We start from the raw sequence: 22,540 nt of genomic DNA, 5'->3' as shown, positions 1-22,540 counted from the left end.
CATCTTGAGTAGGAAGGAATTCCCATGCCAATCTGGGAATTAGGTCCGAAGAGCATAGAGACTGCTGGGGACGTGAGTCTCAGCTGAGTTCACGTATAAACTTGGGAGGTGAAGGGAAGGTAGGTTACTATCCTGAGAAATGTGGAACACGATAGAAAAAGTTACGGAGAAGAATAATCAGAACTAGAGATTCTAGAAGAGTGTGGTACTTTGTGAGGTCTTTGGGCTGTGTTACTGGTTAAAAACTAATTGTCTAGATTTAAACTTTTTGTGGATAGCTGTGGATGCCTTTATGTTTCAAGAATTTTTATTGCCCTTTTAATGTTTCTGTGCCCCCATCCCCCTCAGTGATCTGAGTTTGGTTTCTTGTTTGTTCATGAAGACTGTTACAAACCATCCGTCTGCTATATTCTGCTCTTGAGAGCACAGTGTGCTTTTTCTTCTAGATTATAAACCCCTTTATCAGTTAGGATTATGCAATGACCAGAGGGCCACAGTTTCACAGCCTAAAAGAAATCTGTGAAAGTAGAGGAAGAGAGCATATTGCCTTTTTAAATAAAACTGAAAATATATTTTTTGGCATATAATGGGCTTCTTTACACTTCAGGTATCCTATAAATCACAAAAATGATTGCTATGTGGTGTAGGAAAAGCTAGAGATGCTATTCAAACCAGTACGTTAAAGGGAGGAGTGTTCTGAAAGATGTTAAAAATATTAACTAGTTAACAAAGATCTTCACGTCACTTTTGTGAAGTAGGTAGTTACAGAGGAAGCAAGTAGAGAAAAGGGTAGGTTAAACCTGTCCAGATAACTACGAATAGGATCTAGAATTTCTAGACCACGGTCTATTTCATTATCTTCTCTAATGAATAATTCCTATATTTATTTCTTACATATTGCTTTTTCCTATCAGCAGGACGAGAAGGAACATAGGAATCAGAATGGTAAATAGCTGAATTATTAGTCTTCTTACGAACTTGCACTTGTGGGTTCTCATGAGGGCTTTTGGTCTGTGTTTTATGTCACTAATTCAGCAACCTACAATTATTTAGTTATGACCCTGTAAAAATCACAAAAATGAATGACTTATCGTTTCTTAAGGAATTTAGAATATCTTAGGGGAGGTGCAACAGTAATAACAATTCAAAACAGAATGGCATGATTTTGATACAAGCAGGACAAGATGTGGAGGAGGAGACTGCTGAAAGATACAGGGGGCAGAACTTGGGGGATTGGTGGGGTTTCTGCAGGCAGAGAACAGTCAGCGTGAACGGGGTGCAGGAGTAGGAACGCACAGGTTAGATTTGGGAGATAACCAGCTGGTCCAGTATGACTCGTGTAGGACGCATGTAGGGAGACAAAACTTTCAGTTCAGTGAGAACTTTTATTAGTTTGGGGCTGCAGTGAAGGCTGAGGGGGCATCTGTGAGGCGGGGTAGGGAGTGGGGAACCATTTGAAGTTTTCTTGGTAGGGAGCAGGGTGATCAGAGTTAGGTTTTAGAGTTAAGGCCAATGGGTTGAGCTACAATTTTGTATTTATTATACTCATTTTCTCAAGTCAGTTTTGGTTTTTGAAGCATTTTTGCTTCATGTCAAGGGCAAATTCCTTTTATCTTTGGTAGTACTTGCTGTTCATCATAAATGCCTTTGATGAGAATTGCTGTCATCTGCCTTTGCAGTACATCAGCTAGTCTATCTGGTCCAAACTTTGTAAGCATGAAAATCAACCTTTGGTTTGTGCTTATAATCACTGTGTATAGGGACCTCTTGCTGTGTGCCCTTGGGCCTCTTTCTGTGTGAGACTGTTGCCTACTCTAGCTGTTTTTCTCCTGTTCACTAGATTGGGAGCCGCTGATCATTTCTTTCCATCCAAAACTCTGCCACATATATGAAAATAATCGTATCAGGGTCATCTGACTTCTCATGGAGGAGTAGTATCCCCTCAGAAGGTTACTTAATCTCACATAGTGCTGCTCAATTATTGCTTGCTGCCTTCTCAGTGATTATGTTCCTCTCTGTACTGTGGGGTAATCTACCGCCAATAAAACATGTCCTGGAGTTATTTTCAGTCTTGGGAATGAGGTTATTCACACATTGCTAATGTACTGGTACAGATAGTAAAGCATGTGATTCATGATTCAAATCAGTTTCAGTTGCTGGGACAGTCTCTGGTATAGTCACTTTAGTACAAAGTCTTCATTTGTCATAGATCCAGAATTTGTGTTTTTCAGATTATCTTGATGAATTATACTAATGAATTTTTATAAAATAAAAAATGTAATAACATGATAATGTTTGTAGATTCGTTCCATAAACAGTTTTCTCTTATTTTTAAATAGGATCTGTACATCCTGAGAGTTGTGATAGAAAAGAAGCACTTCCTAGGACTCTTCAAAAGAGAAAGTTTTTGTCTGGACTCCATTCTTTTGATCCTCCTGCCTCCGTTAGCCTTCTCCAAGAGAGCGTGAGCTCATGCAGGCCTGACAGGGTCTGACTTCCTGTACATCTGTGGATCTAGTTAAAGAGTTCCAGGCTCATCTAAACATAGTTTTCACCTACATGATTCCATAATAACTTTAAATCAGAATGTCCAGGAACAGATTTTTTTCCCTTTCCTCCTTTCCCCACCTCAGACCCTTCCCCATTACTCTGGCCACTCCCAACCCGAGTACCTCTTGTGTTGTCATTTTGTCTTGGTAACTAGCACCTTCCTCTACTCAGTTTCCCAAGCCAGAACCCTGGGAGTAAAATGAAATTCCTCTTGATTGCAAACCCTTCAATTTACCAGGCCTTGTCTCTTAGTTTGGTCAGTTTTATCTGAAAGTAACAGAGAGCTTGACAGTCAGTGGCTTAAACTGAAAGGATACTTAATCCAGAGATAACAGTCCCTAGGTTAGTTCAGCAGCTCAGCCGGGTCGTCATGGACCGAGACTTTTCCATATTTCCACTCTGCTATCCTCAGCATGTTGGCTTCTGTTCTTGCCTTGTCCCTTCATAGTTGTAAAGGGACTGTCTTAGCACCAGGCACAGTATCCTCATTCAGCAGGATCGGAAGACAGGTGTATGGGCCCTTGTTCCTCATGTACCTCTGTCATTTAAATAGAAGGGGAAGGCTTTGCCAGAGCCACCCTCCTTTCCTAAGAGATTGTCCAGAATTGACTCACATGTGACTGCGATGAAGCTGAGAAGGGGGGTGTCTGGCTTTTCAGGCCTTCATGGTAAGTTGTGGGGAAGGCAGGCAGGGAGTCAGAATGGCAGTTAGCTGGGAACCTCTGATGTCTCTCACATGTTTTACTTTCTGAATATTCTTTCAGTTGGTTCCCTTATCCCCATTTCCACTGTTGCTTCTCATGTTCAGGCCCTCATTATCTCTGTTTCTATAATATAATAGCCTTCTTACTAGTTGCAGTCTTTAGTATTACTTTTTAGTCCATCTTCCCTTCTGTGACCAAAGTAATCTTTCTGAAACGTAAATGGTTGTGCCATTTCTCTGCTTAAAATTCACCTCCAGGGTAAAATCTAATGCCCTTTATGATTTGGCCCCTGACTGTTAAAGCCCGTTTCCTATCAGTCCCCAACAAGCCCCCTCCCGCCCCCTATCCCCACACATACTCTTAGGCTCACGCAGTGAAATTTTTAAGTTATCTGAACAGGCTTGCTCTACTGGTCCACACCTCAGTATCTTTTGTGCATGCTGATCCTTCCATCTGGAATGTCCTGTTCCAGCGCTGACCGTCTCTAACCCCTGGCTCCTTTGGGCCGTGGCTTAGCCTTTATCCGTCAGACTTGGCTGAACTCTGTGCCCTCGTACTTTCTGCATGTCTCGGTCACTGCATGTATTATAATTCTGTGCATCCCGCTAGACTGTAAGTTCCTTGATAGCATCATACTATCACCAGTGTTTAGAACAGGCCCGACACTAGACGGTGTTTTGTAAGTAAATATTTACCAAATGAATAGGATTTTAACCACGCAGTTTTATTAGGAATGGTGCCAATACTTCAATGGCATGAAAATGTCATCTGATCCTCCTTCTCCTGTGTCAAATACCTACTTCTGGGTTTTTTCCTTATACTTTTACTTAGTACATTGCTGAATTTTAGCTTTGATTGTTGGAATAGGGTGACCAAATGAAGCGGGGGTGGATCATGGGAACGGGGTAGGAAAAATATCAAATATTCTTCTTTGACACGGGGTTGTTTTTTTTTTAAACACCATGGAACTAAAGAAATGTTCTTAGCCTGTTTATTTTTGAACTTATATCTTAATCACTCCTTGGAAGATGATCCATCCAAAAACATTGTCAGTTCCTGAATTTTAGCAAGATTAACTAGTTAATAGGAACTAATCTTAATTTTTTTGTATCAAGTATATTTCTTGGGCCAGTGACTCTCCTACCACTCATGACCCATGAGTCTGGCTAAAAAAAAAAAAAAAAAAAATCTGCCCTTCTATGTTATCCCTGATAGTATGTGCTCTTTTTTCTTTTCTGTTCTTTTCTTTTCTTCCCTTTTTTCTGGTTTAGTATATAAGAGAAAAGAACCCAATCTCTGTATATATTTGTTTTCTATTCCCACAGTAATAAAAACTTAGTGGTTTAAAATAGTGCAGATTCATTCCCTCACGCTTCCCTAGGTCAGCGGCTCTGGCGGACTAAGCTGTTCCTCCGCTGTAGGCCTCACAGGGTTGAAAGCAAGGTGTCAGGCGGCCTAGGCTTTCAGGGCACATCTGCCCCCAAGCCCATTAGGTCATTACCAGAATTCAGTTGCTTGCAGTTGTAGGGCTGAGGTCCCATGCCTTGCTGTTTGTCAGCCAGGCCTCTGTCAGATGCTTAAAGCCTCTTGCATTCCTCATCTGCATCCTTCATCTTCAAACTGGCAATAGTGCATTGAGTCCTTCTCACACTTCGGCTATCTCTGGCCTCTCCTTCTGCCACATCTATTCTCCCTCAGTCCAGAGCAAGTTTTCTGCTTTTAAGGGCTCTTATAATTAGATGAGACCCTCAAGGATATTCCAGGGTAATGTCTTAAGGCCTGTAACTTTAACTACCTCTGCAAAGTCCCTTTGCCGTGTACTGTAGCATATTCACAGCTTCTGGAGGCCAGATCTGGACATCTTAAGGAGTCCTTCTGCTGACCACACTGTGAAAGGTATTTTTTAAACCCCAAAATGTAAAGTGTTCCCTTTTATCAGTCTTTTGACTTGGCATGGACTATATTTTAACCTAGTAACTTAAAATGGGAAGTTTGTACAGTTGTCCCTCAGTATCCCATGGGGGATTGGTTCCAGGACCTGCCCCGATACCAAAATCTGGAGATGCCCAGGCCCCATAGTCAGCCCTCCACATGCACGGGTGTGGAACGTGTGGATATGGAGAGCTGACTGTATATTTACGGAAAAAAATCTGCATATTAAGTGATCTCATGTTGTTCAAGGGTCAGCTGTATTCAAAAAGTAAAGTATGGAAACCTTTTATGATTGGCAGATACTCAGATATTAAAGGTCCAAACAGGTTGGTGACTACAGAGCCTTCAAACTGCAGAGGTGTTGTGTATTATCAGTCCCAAGATCACGTTTATGAGGATGGATAAAGTGAACAAAACAGAATTTAATGAAACTTGTAAATTAAATACTCTTAAATACCAAGGAGAGCTTACCATTTTAGATGAATTCTTTTGTTAAAAAGATTTTTCTTAAGACAGGTTATACTTATATTTTCCATTTGTTGACTGTCAGATTTCTGTAAGATTATTTAAATTTCAGAGCATCACTATTGTATAGGTGTTACCCAGTTGGTTAATAGAATATGAAGAGAAGACTGCCAAAATAATCTTAAATTATGTGAAAGGCAGAATAATAATAAAGGGAAGTGAGATACATGAAAATAATTTTGTTTCAATTTATCCAGAATATATTTTAGTGCACAACTCTGATAGTCCCCAGCCACAGAACGGAACTTAATAATTAACTAATTGACCCCATATTATTTGAAATGAAAGTCTCTCCTCACTGAATTGTGATGTCATCCTTATATCACTGAATTCTTGCCTGTACAGAATTGATTCTAGTCTCATTACTACACTGTTTTAATTATTATAATTTCACAGTATATTTGGTACATGGCTGGGCCAGTTTCCCTTTATTATCATTCCAAAGTGTTTGTGGCTATTACTCATTTTTTTTTTAGGAGTGCTTTGTAAGGCTCTGAAAAAATGTCTTACTTTTTCTGTCTTTTTAAAGTTTTAAATTGTATTGGAATACACACCACTTCTAGCTGTGTAGCTCAGTGTGTATTCACTCTGTTGTGCAGCCAACCTCCAGAACTTTTTCATGTTGCCCAACTGAAACTATACCTATTAAACAACAACTTCCTGCTTCCCCTTCCCCGCAGTCCCTGCTTACCACAGGTTTACTTTCTTCCTCCATGAATTTGACTAGATACCTCATGTAAGTGGAAGCACACAGCCTTTGTCTTTTTGTAACTGACCTTTGCCTTTGCATAGTGTCCTCAAGGGTCATCTCTGCTGTAGCATGTGTCAGAATTTCCTTCCTTCTTAAGGCTAAATAACATTCTATTGTATGTTTGTGTGTATGTACATGTATGTACATACACACACACTACATTTTGTTTATCCATTTATCTGTTGATGGACATTGTTTGCATCTAGCTTTTGGCTATTGTGAATAATGCTGCTGTGAACATGGATGTACAAGTAGTCTGTTCAAGTCTCTGCCTTCAGTCCTTTTAGCTATATACCCAGTAGTCCGCAAGTTTTATGGTTCTTTTTTTTTTTTTAAGTTTTATGACATGAGGTTTCATGTTATCCCTAGAAAGGCTTCCCCTAGCCTAAAATTATAGAAACAATTTACATGTTTGTTCCCAAGTGGAAAGCCGACACTATTTATTGAAATAAAATTTAAAGTCAATTTGTCAAAAAAAATTTGGAAATTTAAGTGTAATGACATTAAATTTGTGAACAATTTTGAGAGAGAATTGATAGATGTACAATATTGAGTCTTTTCCCATAATAATAAAAGCTAATATTTTTTAGTGTTTTCTGCATGCCACCCATTGCAGTAAGCCGTTCCCTCATCTTATTATCCATTTTTAAAATGATGAAACTGAGGGTTAGTTGAAGAACCTGCCCAGAATCACCCTGTAAGTGATAAAGCCCAGTCTTGAACCATGTGCTCTGACACTAGAATCTGTGCCCTTAACCACCGAAAAGCATTTCTCATCCCTGGAAAGTGCTGTTTCTCTTTTTATTTGTCCTAATCTAACACTTCTCCCTAAACTAACTTCCACTGTGTTCTTTGGAACTCATGGTTGGGCAGTGATTTTTTTAAAAATTCTCTACTACCTAAATCTTTTCTGTGAACATTTCTATGATAGTTAATTTCATGTGTCAACTTGGCTAGGTCCTGGCACCCAGTTTTCAGTTAAACAACAGTCTAAATATTACTATGAAGATATTTAAAGCATCATCCAATCAGTTGAAGGCCTTAAGAGAAAAGACTGAGGTAGTCCCCTAAAGAAGAAGGAATCTTGCCTCCAGGAAAGTTGCGACATCACCTCTTCCCTGCATCTCCAGCCTGCCAGCCTGCCCTGCAGACTTGCCACTTGCCATCCCCCACAATCGAGTGAGCCAATCCCTTAAAATGATCGCTCCCTTACTCCCCTCTCCCCTATCTAGTTAGATTTGGTAGTCTATCTTTATAATCATTCCCTCTGTCTTACTTGTCTGCCAACTGTAGGTAACTGAACTCTCCATCTACTCTACACCTCAGCAGCCGGATGCAGCTAGAGAAAAATATACAGCCATACGGACTAACCTCACTTTAAAATCATGACCACAAACCCCAAGAGGACCCTAAATGCCTTCTGGCAGTGCTTCCTTATTTCTCTGGTCAGATGACTCTCCCACTCTTTAAGACAGCTACAGTATTTTATGCTCTCCCCATTCCTTACTCTCAGCTGATGACTTCACTGCTTATTTCACTTCTTTTTTTTAAGCAATTGAAGAGAAGTTTTTCATCCTTCCACCACCACCGTTTGCCTCCCTCCCATTACATGGAATGGGATGAATTGCCTGTGCTTCTGTCTGAAGTCAAACCTCCCACTGTGTGCTGGAGCCCAGACTCTCCTATACAAGGACTTCCCTCTCAGAGTTGTTGCCACTCTCTTCTGTTCTGTCTCATCAATTTTCCCCCTCTGCTGTCATTCCAATCAGCATGTGAGTATGCTGTAATATTTTCCAGTCCTTATCCGCTTAAACTGAGGAGCCTTAGTGGGATACTTCAATATTACCTCCATTTACCATCCACCATACTGTACCATGATGCTCTCAGCCTGGAAGTGTATGTCTTTTTAAATCAACTTCTTAAGAAATTTATTCTTAATAGGCTAACAAATAAGGAAGCAAGCAAGAATTGTAATATTTCAATCCCCATTCATTCTGACCTGTTGCTATTTTATCTGTGGTATCAAAACAATAATGCAGCAGCATAGATTTCTAAATCCTTCCCTCCGCAGTGAGCTTGAGGGCAGAGAGTGCCTTACTCTTCTTTTATTCCCAGAGCTCAGTACATAGTAATTACTTGAAAAAGGTTTGTTGGACTCACCTGAAGTTCCCCTAGACGTGTCATCCTGAAACAGTTTCTTTCTCCACTGTGTCCTCTTGTTCACTGCTGCTGCTTGCAGGAAGGAGAAGCATGCCGCTGGACACCTGCGATGGCTTTGTGTTTCCACCATATGCCTGGCTGCTCACCTCCAGGGCCTGCTCCTCTCTGCTATCTTGACACATCTCCCTAGCCAGGCAAGTGGCAAGTGAGAGCCCCAGACCATCCACACTGGTTCAGAACAAGAGTACAGACATGAGAAAGAGTCAGGGCTGAGACAGGGACAGCGAGTTATCCACCTTCTCCTTGCAGGAGGAGAATCTGTAGTAGGAGGGAGTGTAACGCAGTTCTTTGTCTTTGTGGTTTAGCCTGGCATCGGGCTGCATGGATTTGTATCCTACTTTCTCCTTTTTAGCTTTGTGACCTTCGAAAAATTATTTAACTTCTCTGTGCTTCTGTTTCCTTCTAAAGGGGAAATAGTACTATACCTAGTTCATAGGGTTTTTGTAGGGATCATATGAGTCAGTGTAAGTAAAATGCATACAATGGTACCTGGCACATGATAAGCACTAGACAGTGTTAGCTATTGTTATTGCTAATGTTGTTATTTGCAGGATTATAGAAGCTAAATGAGCTTCCATTTGTCTGCTTTCAGCAGTTGCAACACTTAGTGATTCAATTTTTGAAATTTCTTCACTTTATCTAAAGGAATATTATACTACACAGAACAAAGTGCTACCTCAATTGAAGAATTAAAAGCAGACTGTTGTACATTTGACACCATTTCCAATATCGCCATCATAGTATATGTATAAAATTGGGGTTAATTTTATAGCCTTTTTCCCCACCTTGGGTTCCAACTTAATGGAACTAATTTATAAGTCTTTAAATATTTGTGGACACTAAAAGTAAACAACTTAGCCTGAGATTGGTTTGTATACAATAATGTAATTATAATTTCTGGCTCACTGTCCAACAATAAGTTAAAAGAACCACCAGATAAAGAATTTAACATGTTAATTGTCTCCAGCAGTTCTCAGTGTAATCTGTTGTGTATGTGTTCTAGTCTACTGAATAGTGTGGAAAGAGTTGTCTTGTTGAAGTCAGTCAGACTGGCTTCTAAAAGGACAATGTTTGCCAGATTTTCCCTCTCCTTCAGATTCGAGGGTTAGTTATCATCCTAGAAAAGGAGGTCTCTACATTGCTAAACTAGTAATGAGGTGGGCACATTATATGGCATTTAGGCAAAGAGTAAGTGATGGCTGTTCCTTTTTATTTGTGATGGTACATGATGGATTACCGTAATTTCACACTTCAGGAAAAGTCATGAATTAATAATAGTAATGATCTCCATCTTATTCTGAAGTTGCTCAGGATACTTCAAGATCATGTAAAGAAAATCGAGTCCACATGAGAATATCTATTAGGAAGTGGTCATGTGATTAAAAAAAAAAAACCTGTAGGTGAAGGCTAAGAAACCTGGGCTCTATTTACAGCTTAGCCACTCACTATGTGACCTTGGGTACAAATAACTTGTCTAAGTATCCCAAAAGTGATGTACATACTTTATGTGGACTATTATCACTATGAAAGTTAGAGAAAGTGAAATATGTGTTAGAGCAGCATCCAGAAACTAAATCATGAGTTATTAATTTATTATATATACAAATATTTCTATTTTAACATTTGTCAAATTGTGATTGTTTGCATTCCTAATGAGTTCCTTATGGACAAGGACTGTGAGTTAATCATCCTCATGTTCCCAGTGTCTAACAGAGTCCCTGACACATACATTTTATCGAATCAAAGTTGTCTAACTTGCTTTATTTATAGCTTTGCTGGTAAGTAAAAATTTTAAATGAGATTTAAACTGAGCTGCATCTTAAGGGACTCTTCTAGAACTGTTTCTCAGTTTTATCCTGGACCAACTAAAAACTACGTTTTATGTAATACTGAGTATATACACATGTAGCTGAAACCAGATGTTCAGGAAACACCTTGTTATTTGTGGGGTCCTCTGATAAGTTCTATTCCATTATGTTTTGTCCATTTAAAATAATGCAATCCCTACATGATTTCACGGTTCTCTAATGGGTTGCAACCTGGAGTTTAAAAGACAACTGCCAAGAATGCAAGCTCCATGAGAACAGGGACTTCATCATGCTAACTTCTGTGGTGCTAGTTCTTGGCACATAGTAGGTGTCCAATAAATATTTATTGAATGAGTGAGAATGGAGGTGCTCTTTTCCATAGGTCACATCAAGTACAGGGCAGAGGGAAAAGCATTACATATTCCTTGCTGCATTTCAGCACATCAAGTATTTGAGTGATCTACTAAGTATAATAAAATACACCAAGCAACATAGAGGATACAGAATTCAGTAAGACTTTGTCTCGCATGTCATGCAGTTTAGAACCCAATCCAGGGATAGTCAATAGTCAAGTACAAATAGGCCTCCTAAAAGGAGTTTCAAGGTTTTACCACAATATTTCACACTACTAAAGTAAGTGCCTGATATGAGTGATTTGCCAAGAACTTGGTTTAATGGTATAGATGTGGTATCAGGACCAAGAATTGGCAGTACCCTGTCCCATCTACTTACCATCGCTAGTAGAGTCAAACTGTGGGTATATAAAAGAACTGTAGTCTTAAAAATATTCAAGGAGCATTTGATTCACAGTTGATTCAATTTTTTTAAATCTCTTCTCCATTAAATAACTTTGAATTAACATAGTCATCCTGTGTCTAGCTTATGGGTCTTAGAAATTAGATACTTCAGTAAACACAATGGTTTTTTTGTTTGCTTTTTGGTTTTGTTTTGTTTTTTTTTTCATTGAAGTATAGTTGATTTTACAGTGTTGTGTTAGTTTCTGGTGTATAACATAGTGGTTCAGTCATACATATATATACATATTCTTTTTCATGTTTTTCATTATAGGTTTTTACAAGATACTGAATATAGTTCCCTGTGCTATGCCATAGGATCTTGTTGTTTAATAATTTGTTTTTGAAAATTAGTATACCTGGTCGATTAAGAGAAGGAAACTTTAGCTCTGTGCAAAATACATAGCACCACGTTTTCCTTGGTTTTAGGTTATCATGTAAGTGTGTAGTTACACATATTCACACTTACGAGTTCAGAACAGTGCTTAGGAGCTTAAGACCCAGAGTACAGTCCTTAAGGAGGCCAGCCTTAGGCTAACCTTCAATTTTACCATCAAAACTGAATCTTCAGAATAAAATAGGGTGCAGGCTAAATAGTATATTGAAGCAAGTGTAAACTGGGAGGGACTGCCCCAGCAAATGAGGAAGTTTGGCTACCCTAGCTTTAGTACAAATGTTTAGTTGACTACATTGTCTCAAAAAGAAAAAAAATTTCCAGAACATTTACAAGACTTGAAACACTATTAACTAAAAAATTACTGGTAAATCTTTTGTATCAGGAGAGAATGTACTTTGAAAGATTGAGGCTTAATACCTACTGTTAACAATTTATAAATACTATTGTAATGAAAATGTTTTTGTTACACAGAGATTTTTTTTCCCCTAAGACCTAGAAAGTGAATGATGTGCTTATTTTATTTATTTACTTTTTGGTGTTTTTTTTTTTAATTGAAGTATAGTCAGTTACAGTTTGTCAATTTCTGGTATACAGTATAACGTCCCAGTCATACATATATATACATACATTTGTTTTCATATTCTTTTTCATTAAGGGTTATTACCAAATATTGAATATAGTCCTCTGCTATACAGAAGAAATTTTTTAATCTATTTTTATATATAGTAGTTAATATTTGCAAATCTTGAACTCCCAATTTTATCCTTTCCTACCCTCTTTCCCCCGGTAACTATAAGATTGTTTACTATGCACAGTGTGCTTATTTTAGATAATATTTTCTGGTAGTGAAAAGATTGGACATTTTCTTAGAAATAATAGTAATAGAGTATAATCTATGTATTTCTTACAGTATAAAGTAAATTACCAGACATAGCCCTGGATATTCATGATTTCATCTAAAAAAGATCTCAGTTCATTCAGTGAGTTTTTATTGTCTCTCTGCTTTATGACTAGCCCAGTACTAAGGCATCATAGATAGCACTTAAAATATGATTTACTTTTTAAACAGCATTTGCTGTAAAATTATCTTGGAATCAGTCCAGTGGTACCAAAAAGACCTCAAAGGTAGTTTAAGAGTATGAACATCAAGGGCAGTTTTATATGATATGGCATTGTAGTAATTATCCCACAGTCTCCACTATTCACAGTTTATTCTGGATTTTAACTCTATAATTGAAATGCCCTTTCTACTCACTGAACACCTTTTTTGGGAAATTAAGTAATACACTTGCTTTTAATCCACATGAACACTGGTTCTAGTTTTTTAGGGAAAACAGTCATGCTTAGATCATTTAATACTGCCTTTTAAGGAAGTCAGGCCCAGACTCTTAAGTGATTATACTAAGTGTTTTAAATTCCAGACTAGAGAGATAGCATTTATCATTGTTGTTGCTTTCAAATAGGAAGCATAACATTTTATTAAATTATTACGGCAAATCACTGACTAAAATAAAGTTTAATGAAAGTTCTCTATTAGAAGAATTTAACATTTTAATATATGACTGTAATATAGCACAATCAATTCACTTCTGTAAGTAAGGCTTTAAAATTATAAATGGCAGTATTCAGACCAATTTTTTGCATTGAAGCAAGATTGAGTGCAAAAGTAACTGTAGTTTTTTTATATATGTTTATTGCCTTTCCACATATATCAAGATGATAATTTTTCTATGAATTGTTTCTTTTTTAAGGCTTTTTTAAAACTTTTTATGTTTTATTTATTATTATATTATTTAATTCTTTTATTTTGGTGGGGGGAGGTAACTAGGTTTATTTATTTTAGAGGAGGTACTGGGGATTGAACCTGGGTTCAATCCCCAGTACCTCATGCATGCTAAGCAAGCACTCTTACCACTTGAGCTATACCCTCCCCCTGAATTGTTTCTTCTTACCTTTTCTTATATTAATACTTTAGAGTGCTCTAAAGAGCCAGCCTTCAGTGACGCTGGCTGGTATCAGACTAGGTAAAGCATGTGTCCAGGGCCCTTCCTTGGCCCTCTTCTTACTTGCCACCTCCCTGGACTTAGGAGGTACAAGGCTATAAGGTCCTAGCTCCAAAGTGAAATTGGTTTTCCAGCCCTCTGCTCATGTCCCTAATGAATAGATAAGCATCCTACAAAACCACTGCCTTACTTACAGAGGCCTTTTACTCAGATCTATACTTCTCAAGAATATAAATTATTGCTTATAGGAGTCTTACAGTAGAGTCAAATTAACTCTACCATTGTTTGCTATTCAGGTTAATGAGCCACTGCTCTTGGAATTTGACGTCAACTCCCAAAGATTCTTGGAAATTCTGAGAATTAACAGATAGTCAGAAGTGACCTGCTTATTTACACATGTATACAACCCTTTACCAGTATGTAGAACAAAGTATTAGGGAAGGGTCATATTATCAATGTATGTGTTTGCTACTTGTAACACTTAGTGTTCACTATAGGTGAAGCCCCCTTTTAGGTACTTTATACATATTAATTTATTTAATCCTCATAATAGTTCTCTGTGGTAGGTACTATTTATTATCCCTGTTTTGTAAGAACAGAGAGGATAAATACCTTTCTCTAAGTCACACAATTAGTAAATAGTGAAGCCAGAATTTGAACCAAGGCATTCTGGCTCCAGAATTGGAATTGGAATCAAACACTTTTTGAGACAGATTGGGTATCTTTGACAGTTTCCAGATATGTATGAAGAAACCAAAGCAAAGAGCCCCCATCTCCTGATACTCAGCCCATCATCTTTGTACTGTAGTGCAAGTGATTCAGCGTTGTTCATTGAAATGATTGGATCAACCTTTTTCTATCCAAGCAGTAATCTCTGCAGTAAATTCAAATATAATAGAAGCAATGCCTCTGTGATCCAAACTGGAACACAGGAACATTGTGGGCTTCCCCACCTGACCCTAAGGAAAAGATAGCCTTAGATTAAGCTGACCGAATGGTTTAGGTAGCTGGTTGACCGTAGACGTGTTGTGGTAACTCTACCGTTGTTCACGGTCTGAGAGATACTATTTTGTGGTGGCATATGGCTGGTTTACTGTTTTCTCTTGGTATGTTGGGGAAGGTTTGAAAAGAGTCAAACTGTAATCTAACTGTCAAATGAAAACCAATTTTTTTCATATAACCCCTGAGGGATAGTACAGTTGTCAGCACTGGGTAAACTTGAATATATAGCTTTCCTTAGTGGATCTGCCCCCAACGCCCCAGGCTACTCCCCCTCACACAGCGCGGCCCTGGTGTGGCACTTTCTCTGCAGGGCCGGCCCCTGTGTCATTACAGAAACCTCCTCATCCCGGCTTCTGTAGCTGCCTCAGAGCCACAGTCCCTCCAACTGGTCTCCTGAATACTAGTGGTGCTGTTACACTTGGACCAAACTCTAGCAATAAAACTAGTCTCTTCCTAATTCAAATAAAAAGCTAAGCTTTTAGATAAAATTGTCCTAAATCATCCGTTTTTCCCAAGTATGTTATTTGAAACTTTTGGCATCTGCTATTTAGACAACAAAATCAATGAAGACATACCCAACAGAAATTAACAGAAATATTGCTAACATCTAGTCATATCTAGTTCAGCAGCTTGTTTTGTTTGTTTGTTTTTCAAGGATACATGTTCTTGGCTGTGATTTCATGTTGCATATTTATGATCTATCTTCTGTTAGAAAATGCCAGTGTTTCATGGTTCTGCAAAAGCATGAATTTCCACATAGCAAGTTTGAGAAGCTGTGTTGAGCTTTGTAGGAAGACTTTTATTCCAGAAATGTTTTGTAAAATGGTTTGATAAATAATTTTTTTAAGTAATGACAAAAGATGGAGACCCCAAGTTAGAGGAACATTGAGAAACACCACTATTAATTTCAAAAATCTTAACTATAAGAGATATTCAGCATGAATAACTACCAACAGCAAATCACTGTAGGGGGGAGCTTCACAGCAGAAATCATTCAGTACAAGACTCAGTCCTCACATACTGTCGGCTCTCCCATCTCTGGGATGCAAAGGGCTGGCTGTACCACTCCATTTCATTAAAGGGACTTGAGGCTTTGTGGATTTGGGTGTCTTCGAGGGTATTAGAACCATTCCCCCATGGATACTGAGGGATTGCTGTAATTTTTTGTTTTGTTGTTTACACTTATATCATTAAGTCTCCACTTAAAATAGGCATCATCTATATTGTCTGCATAGCCTTGGCAGGACTGGGAGGCAGAAGGACTCTCGATGAGGCTTGCTGACCTTGAATTAAACGCCTGTCTTCCACAGGCAGCCTGCCCAGTTTTGAAAGAGTGAGCCTTCCAGGCATGTTCTCTAATAATAGAGCTAGGAAGCCCTAACAGGAACAGAAACATTTGGAGAGCATCTCTCGCTCTGACCAACTCTCCATGGAAGGTTTACCCTCTTCTTTTCAGCATCCATTCAGAGAAAAAGTCGCACCAAAGAAAAATATCTAATTTCCTTCATAACAAATTCTAAAACTTTCTTCAGTAATATGCTGCTATTCATATATGAAGAGGTAGCCAGCCAGAATACATATAGTTAGAGGGGGTTTTTTTTTCTGTTCTTGATGTTTGTTTGTTTATAGCCTGTTTTCCACATTTTTTCTTTATATTTTCCACATATTTTTGAAGTTAGCTATCTGGAATTAGGAATGCAGTCTGCAATTTGAAAAGTAACCTCTTTACAGCTTTTTGATTGGGATAAGAGTTCAAGAACTAATTGGACCATCTTTTGTATTATTAGAAAATGTTTTAGGGTAGCTAGTATTTTTTTCACTTGAGGGGTGGTGTCTGTATATTTTATTTCACTCTTACTGAAGTTTATATTGGACCATTTCTTAGAAGAATAGGGAAGTGGGAACTTTTTTCTTTATGAATTTCTTGGTTTTCACTTTGCTAACAGAGAAAACTTTGTTATAATGCCAAATTCCTTTTTTTTTTTTTTTAAGGAACAAAGTATCTGTTGTATCTGAAGGAAAATTTATCCTTGGGCATTTCGTGTCCAGTTTTTGTTTAGGTTTGCCAACTGTGAAATTATATACTCTTTTGCCATTTGGTATACAAGTTGGTAGATCTTTTTTTCTATCTGTATAAATTTACTTATTCTAGGCATTTCATATAAACAAAATCATACCATATATGGTGTTTTGTGATTGACTTATTTCACCTAGTGTAACGTTTTCAGAGTTCATTCCTGTTGCTGCATGCATCAGTTCCTTTTTGTTGATACATGAAGTATACTTTTATGCATAATCAGCTTTATCAGCCCATTTATAATAAGTTACCCTTTATCATTAATTTTAAATACCACTTTTATTGTACACCAGATTCTTAATATACAAGGGTCTGCTCCTGCAATAGTACCATACTGTTACAATGAGTATTTTGATATCTAGATGAGAAAATCCCATGTTCTTTCTAAAATATTTCTTGTTTATTATTTAATTTTTCTTCCAGAAACATTTTAAGGGGGAAAAAACCTACTTTATTCATTTAAGCTTCTTCCAGCAATGTATGAAAAAGTGCATTTTCCCAGTTCTGGGAGAAACCAGGGGTCTGGAGCCAAAGTTAAGGCTTGAATAAACCTAGAAAAATTAAAGACAGATAATCTAGTCTCTAATCTGGGAGAACTCTAGTAGGTTTGTAACACTGATCAGTGTTACCTAAGTGTTTAATCAGCTGTTAACTCTTTTACCTTCTTCTAGGTATAACCTTCTTCACTCCACCGTAACCCCTTTCACAGTCATCTCACATAATTTCACATCATACCACCTTTTCCTCTTCCTGGCATTTCCTTTGCATTCCACCCCCAACCCCCACCTCATTTAATTCCCTCAAATTTTCTGTCTGGAGAAATCTCATTTGTTCCTAAAAATGAAGTTCAGATCTTTATTACCTTTTCTGAGAAGTTTTTCTTCATGCCAACGGTAAGAAGATTATTCTAACCTTTGTGCCTCATATTATTTATTCCTATATTATCATTATCAGACTTTGAGCTGAACAGGACATTATGTCAAATGTTTCTGAAAAAGAATAAAATACCCCTGTCTTCAGAGAATGAAAGGGAACACTTAAGACAGAAGAAAAACAGATACAAAAGCAGACATTACAGGTGATTTTTTTTTAAGTCACTAACAGGAGAGCTTTTATACCAATTTTTTTCCCACCCTAACTGGGTTTAGATTTTATGGCTTATGCTCTAATCCTCAGATGAGGTGCTCATACACAAAGTGAGACATTTGTTTTAACCCAGGGAGGCATCCACATAGGATGTGGCACAAGCAGAGGCATGGAGGTGGGACTGAGTGGGCTGTTGTCGTGGGAGTTTCAGAGCTACAGGGAAAAATACCATGAAACGGGATTAGAAAGGCCTGAGTGTTCAGGGAAGGATCTGGGAAGTAGCCTGCTGTAAGGTGGAGTTGAGTCGTAAAGGAACAAATATTCTGAATCTTCTTCTTTTTTTTCCCCGTAGTACTGGATGAACGAATACACCTCATCCATTGGAATTGGAGTTTTTCATTCAGGAATTGAAGTATATGGCAGAGGTACGCGTACACATGGTCTAAATATACTTTCTGAAGAAATTTTTCCTTTAAAAGAGTTACAAAACCATGACTATAGCTCTCTTTTTTTTAAAGCACTTCCATACTTTATGGTAGAAAGTAGAAGAAAATCTCCCCATATTTGCTTATACTGTATTTTGGGAAAATGCCCCAAACTGAATGTATTTGGGGATAAAATACTCTAAAGTACACAAGTGAACATTGATTTACTTACCTTACATTCTAAATATTATGTCTTAAAAAATATTTTCCTTTTGAGATTGTTATACCATGATAGTTTTGCTTTAATATATATTGGAGTTCCTAAGAAACCTTATACTTTGAAAAATAATATAATAAAAACAATCATTTTTGTTGGAAAAGTGGTGCTAAAGTGTCAAATGTGAAATACCAATTTCCTGAGGGAATTTCAGTAATAAATTTGCTTTTGTAGACCTACAAGTGCCTTTGATTACATCTAGCTTTTTGCTCAAGAGTAATGGCTTTTGTCATTAACTCAGCCCTTTTTATGCTTTATTACCCTTTATTATGATAAACATGACTGGAGCCACTCAAACCAAGCAGCTCTGTTTCAACAACTTTTTCCTTTGTTCTAATTTCCTGTCTTGGTGCAAGGTAACCTGATCGAGTTGTAAGTGTTAATGGTCTGCGCAAGACACATCACATTGCTGATTTCATCAAGGTTGACATGGTACACAGTTTGAATCATAACTCTCCCTATAGCAGAAATGCCTTTATTTGCTTCACCTAGGCAGTCTTTGTGACCTCCTAGAATATGTTATTGCAGTTTACTCCTGGTTACCCCTGAAGACTTCTACCTGCCTTGGCTAATACAAAGAAAAGGCTCATTTACTTAAATGTGTCAGTGTGGTGTTTGTACTGTTCCTTTTTTATGCCAGATTAGCTGCTTCTAGGTGCAATGTACCATATTAAATGTGGCTGTAAAGATCTGCCATTTAAGGTCCATTTTACTTGAAAGGCTGCATCTACCAAATAATCCCAAAAAGCAGTGAGGCTCCTGCTGAAAATTTCAGTGATTGGAGTATTACTGTCGGTGAAATCGTAGTGTGTGTGTTTGCTCCCTGTTTCACTCGGCTTTGCCAAGGCTGAGTGTATATTTCATTTTAGCTGAATTTATATGGTGTGTTACAGTTTTTTAAAGTGCCATCAAGTTTTGAACCAGATGGCCGTGCTGCTCTGAGCTAAAACTCAGCATGGGGCATTTTTCTCCAGTTTTCAGATGAGGAAACTGAAACTTGAATGTCACACTGCTAATAATTAACAAAACTAGGACTTGAACCCAAGTATTCTTATATACTAGTCCATTGTTCTTTTATCTGCCTAATCACTGCTCTCATTCATAAAATAACCTAGGAACAATTAAAAACGTGGTTCAAAACAGCAAAGCTAGGGCCAGATACGTTCCTAAAAGTGAATTATTGCTTCTTGAATAGAAGAAAAATGAGTCTACTACAACTTTTCTTACTATAATTGAGAAAGTTAAAAATCTAAATCTTTCCATGTCTAACCTTATCTACAATGTTTTATAAAAATTCTATTAAATTTTTATTGTATATTTCAGAATTAAATGCTGCATACTTTCTTCTACATTATTGCTTTTTTTTCTGAAAGGTCTGAACCAAAAGTAAACTTAGAATTGCCTTATTCTTAACCATGCTTTGTTCTAAGACCTTGTAAGATTATATTTAATAAATTTTAAGTGATGAGATTAACTTAAGCATATGTCTGGAATTCTTTAAGTAAGTCAGCAAGATTTGCCATTTAAATATCTACCTATCTCAGAATTGTCGGAGATTTTAGTTCTTTCCTGGTTTGAAACCGTTCTCCATTTTTGTTCTAGATGAGAGTTTGTGTCTGATGACCAGGATGTGCATTCACTGTAGGGCAAGTAGCTCTCGTCTAGCTTTAGAGACGTGCTGTGGAGTCTGTGAGTGGGTGTACGTGTTAATTTTGCAGCTTATTTTTTCTTGAATGAGGGGAATTGAAGTTAGCTTTTCGGGTTTGTTAATGTTTCACTCCTACTCAAAGTTAAGCCAAGTCTTCATCCCAGGAACCATGAAAACTCATTGTTATTAGACAGTTTTTCCAGTAAAGTGCAAGTCTGAAATTTGATCACTTTAATTTAGAAAGTGTCAGAACACTGAACTGACCACCTACTTAGTTTGGTGTGATAGATAAGCACAGAGACTTTATTCACTTTTTAGTGTTAGTCACTCTCCTCCAGACAACATAAATATAGAAGTCAGGAGTACCTTTGAGCATCTTTTGTTATTAGAGTTTCAGGTCTTTTGCGTCAACTGTTCTGTACAAGTAATAGCTAAATGAGTTGTTTGTAAAAGCATTAATAAACTGAAAAATATTAGATGGTATCATTATCTTCATCATTTCTTAAAGCTGATTCAGCATTCTGGTTAAATTTTATGTGATAAATACTAAAAATCATGAGTTTTCTCTTTTCAGAATTTGCTTATGGTGGCCATCCTTACCCCTTTTCTGGAATATTTGAAATTTCCCCAGGAAATGCTTCTGAACTAGGAGAAACATTTAAATTTAAGTAAGTAGGGAGGATAATTTTTATTACACTGTCTTAGGTGCCAAAGCTTGGTTTCAGGCATACAGAATTCATTCTATAGATTAGTATCTAGGAAGTTAAAATGTTTCTTTAACATTGTTTTAGTTGCTGACACTTTAAAATCAAATCTATCTAAATTGTGTAAAGATGGTAATCAGCCAGATAAAGTGCCTGAAATAAGCTAGTCTGTTGCTCTTACTCAGGACAAAGTTACTCTATTTTTAAAATGCTTTTTACCTTGGTGTAAGATTCTGCTTTAGAAAAACATTCCTATATAATGATTGCTTCCCCTCGAGCTCCTATTTGGGGAGAGATAGAGGAAGGATTTATTGTGACCTACCTAACACTTAAAAATCTCTTCATTTTCCCAATTAAAAGGACACTGTTATAAACTTGAAATTACTAAACTAAAATAATTTGAACAGATTAGCCAAGAAACTATTGTTAAGGTGCATTTATTACATGCATTGCTAAACCTAAAACGTGCAGATATGAGTGTACTCTAGGGCCTTATGAGTAGTAAACAGCACTGAAAACCTGAATGCTGATGATTAAATTTCCATTCCTTAGTTAAGCTTTGTATTTAAAGTGGCACTTAGAATCTTAGTTTCAAGGAGCTTTAAAGAAACCTCTGAGCCTATAATAGTTAACTTGCCAAGTGAAAAATAGTAAAATGTGGTTATAACATTGAAATTCAGTATAGGTCTGTATATTTTTATCACTAGTAGGTTAATGGTTCTCTTAGCCTATAGCTAATCTAAGTGCTATAATGCCACCGAGTCTTTTCCTTAGGACTCCTTTTTGTCAAGACTACTAGATAAAATGGTTTTCTAAGTATTTTCCGCTTTCTTGTATCTGACTAAAACTCTACTTTCTGTTGAATAATATCTATTGCATTTCCAGGCTAGTAGTTCTGGAGAGTTTTTTGTTTGTTTGCTTTTTGTTTTGTTTTGTTTTGTTTTTGACTTGTTTCTTGGTTTGATGTATTTTTTTATTTTGGTTTTATAATGCTTTAAAAAAAATTAGTCATTTGACAGTTCATCTCACTGCAACACAGTGGCAGATAACTTAAGAGATTATTTCTGAGTGAGAATATGACCAGCCATTTGATGGCAAGTGTAATTAAGCAAGAATGTTTGCAGCATGGATCTGGTTCTCTGATAATGTAACTGTAAATGCAGTAGTAGTAAAAATAACTGTAGTATGACATTTTAATATAATGATACTATTTAATAAAGAAGATGGCTTATTTTTCATTTGTATTATTAAGTAATGTGTTTAAGAGTTCGTCGCTCTTAAAAAGTATAAGCTAAAATAATTGAGATTATTAAAGTTATCTCATTTGCCTTTTAGTTTTATGACATTAATCCTACTGTGTTACACCAGTCATAATGTTCCTGGAAATAAGCAAGTACGTAAGCAAACCTGTAATACCTGTAACTCACATAGCTATGTTATTTTTTTTTCTATTTGTTCTTTAAGAGAAGCTGTTGTTTTAGGGAGCACTGACTTCCTAGAAGATGATATAGAAAAAATTGTAGAAGAACTGGGAAAAGAATACAAAGGCAATGCCTATCATTTGATGCATAAAAACTGCAATCACTTTTCTTCGGCTTTATCAGAGGTAAATTAAATTTTATTTTAAAACTTCTTCA

The 22,540-nt window shown here is 37.1% G+C and overlaps 1 protein-coding gene across 8 annotated transcripts in view; it reads left to right on the top strand.

Annotated features, from left to right (window-relative positions):
* The window catches only part of DESI2 (desumoylating isopeptidase 2), a 36,005-nt gene that overhangs the window by 1,360 nt on the left and 12,105 nt on the right, over positions 1 to 22,540 (top strand). Inside the window, exons 2-7 of one of the 8 annotated variants that reach the window (XM_074351731.1) lie at positions 2,340 to 7,641; positions 7,756 to 7,907; positions 8,015 to 8,234; positions 18,202 to 18,274; positions 20,774 to 20,867; positions 22,368 to 22,509. In XM_074351731.1, the coding sequence (XP_074207832.1) occupies positions 8,082 to 8,234; positions 18,202 to 18,274; positions 20,774 to 20,867; positions 22,368 to 22,509 (462 nt within the window). In that variant the 5' untranslated portion in view covers positions 2,340 to 7,641; positions 7,756 to 7,907; positions 8,015 to 8,081. Of the gene's footprint in view, positions 1 to 2,339; positions 7,642 to 7,755; positions 7,908 to 8,014; positions 8,235 to 8,701; positions 8,817 to 17,817; positions 17,842 to 18,201; positions 18,275 to 20,773; positions 20,868 to 22,367; positions 22,510 to 22,540 lie in introns of those variants that run through there. The other 7 variants (XM_074351726.1, XM_074351729.1, XM_074351728.1 and 4 more) reach the window with 7 other exon arrangements.

Source organism: Camelus bactrianus, chromosome 23 (assembly GCF_048773025.1).
Source record: "Camelus bactrianus isolate YW-2024 breed Bactrian camel chromosome 23, ASM4877302v1, whole genome shotgun sequence".
NCBI classification, from domain to species: domain Eukaryota; kingdom Metazoa; phylum Chordata; class Mammalia; order Artiodactyla; family Camelidae; genus Camelus; species Camelus bactrianus.
This window is presented reverse-complemented; position numbering and strand designations above follow the sequence as displayed.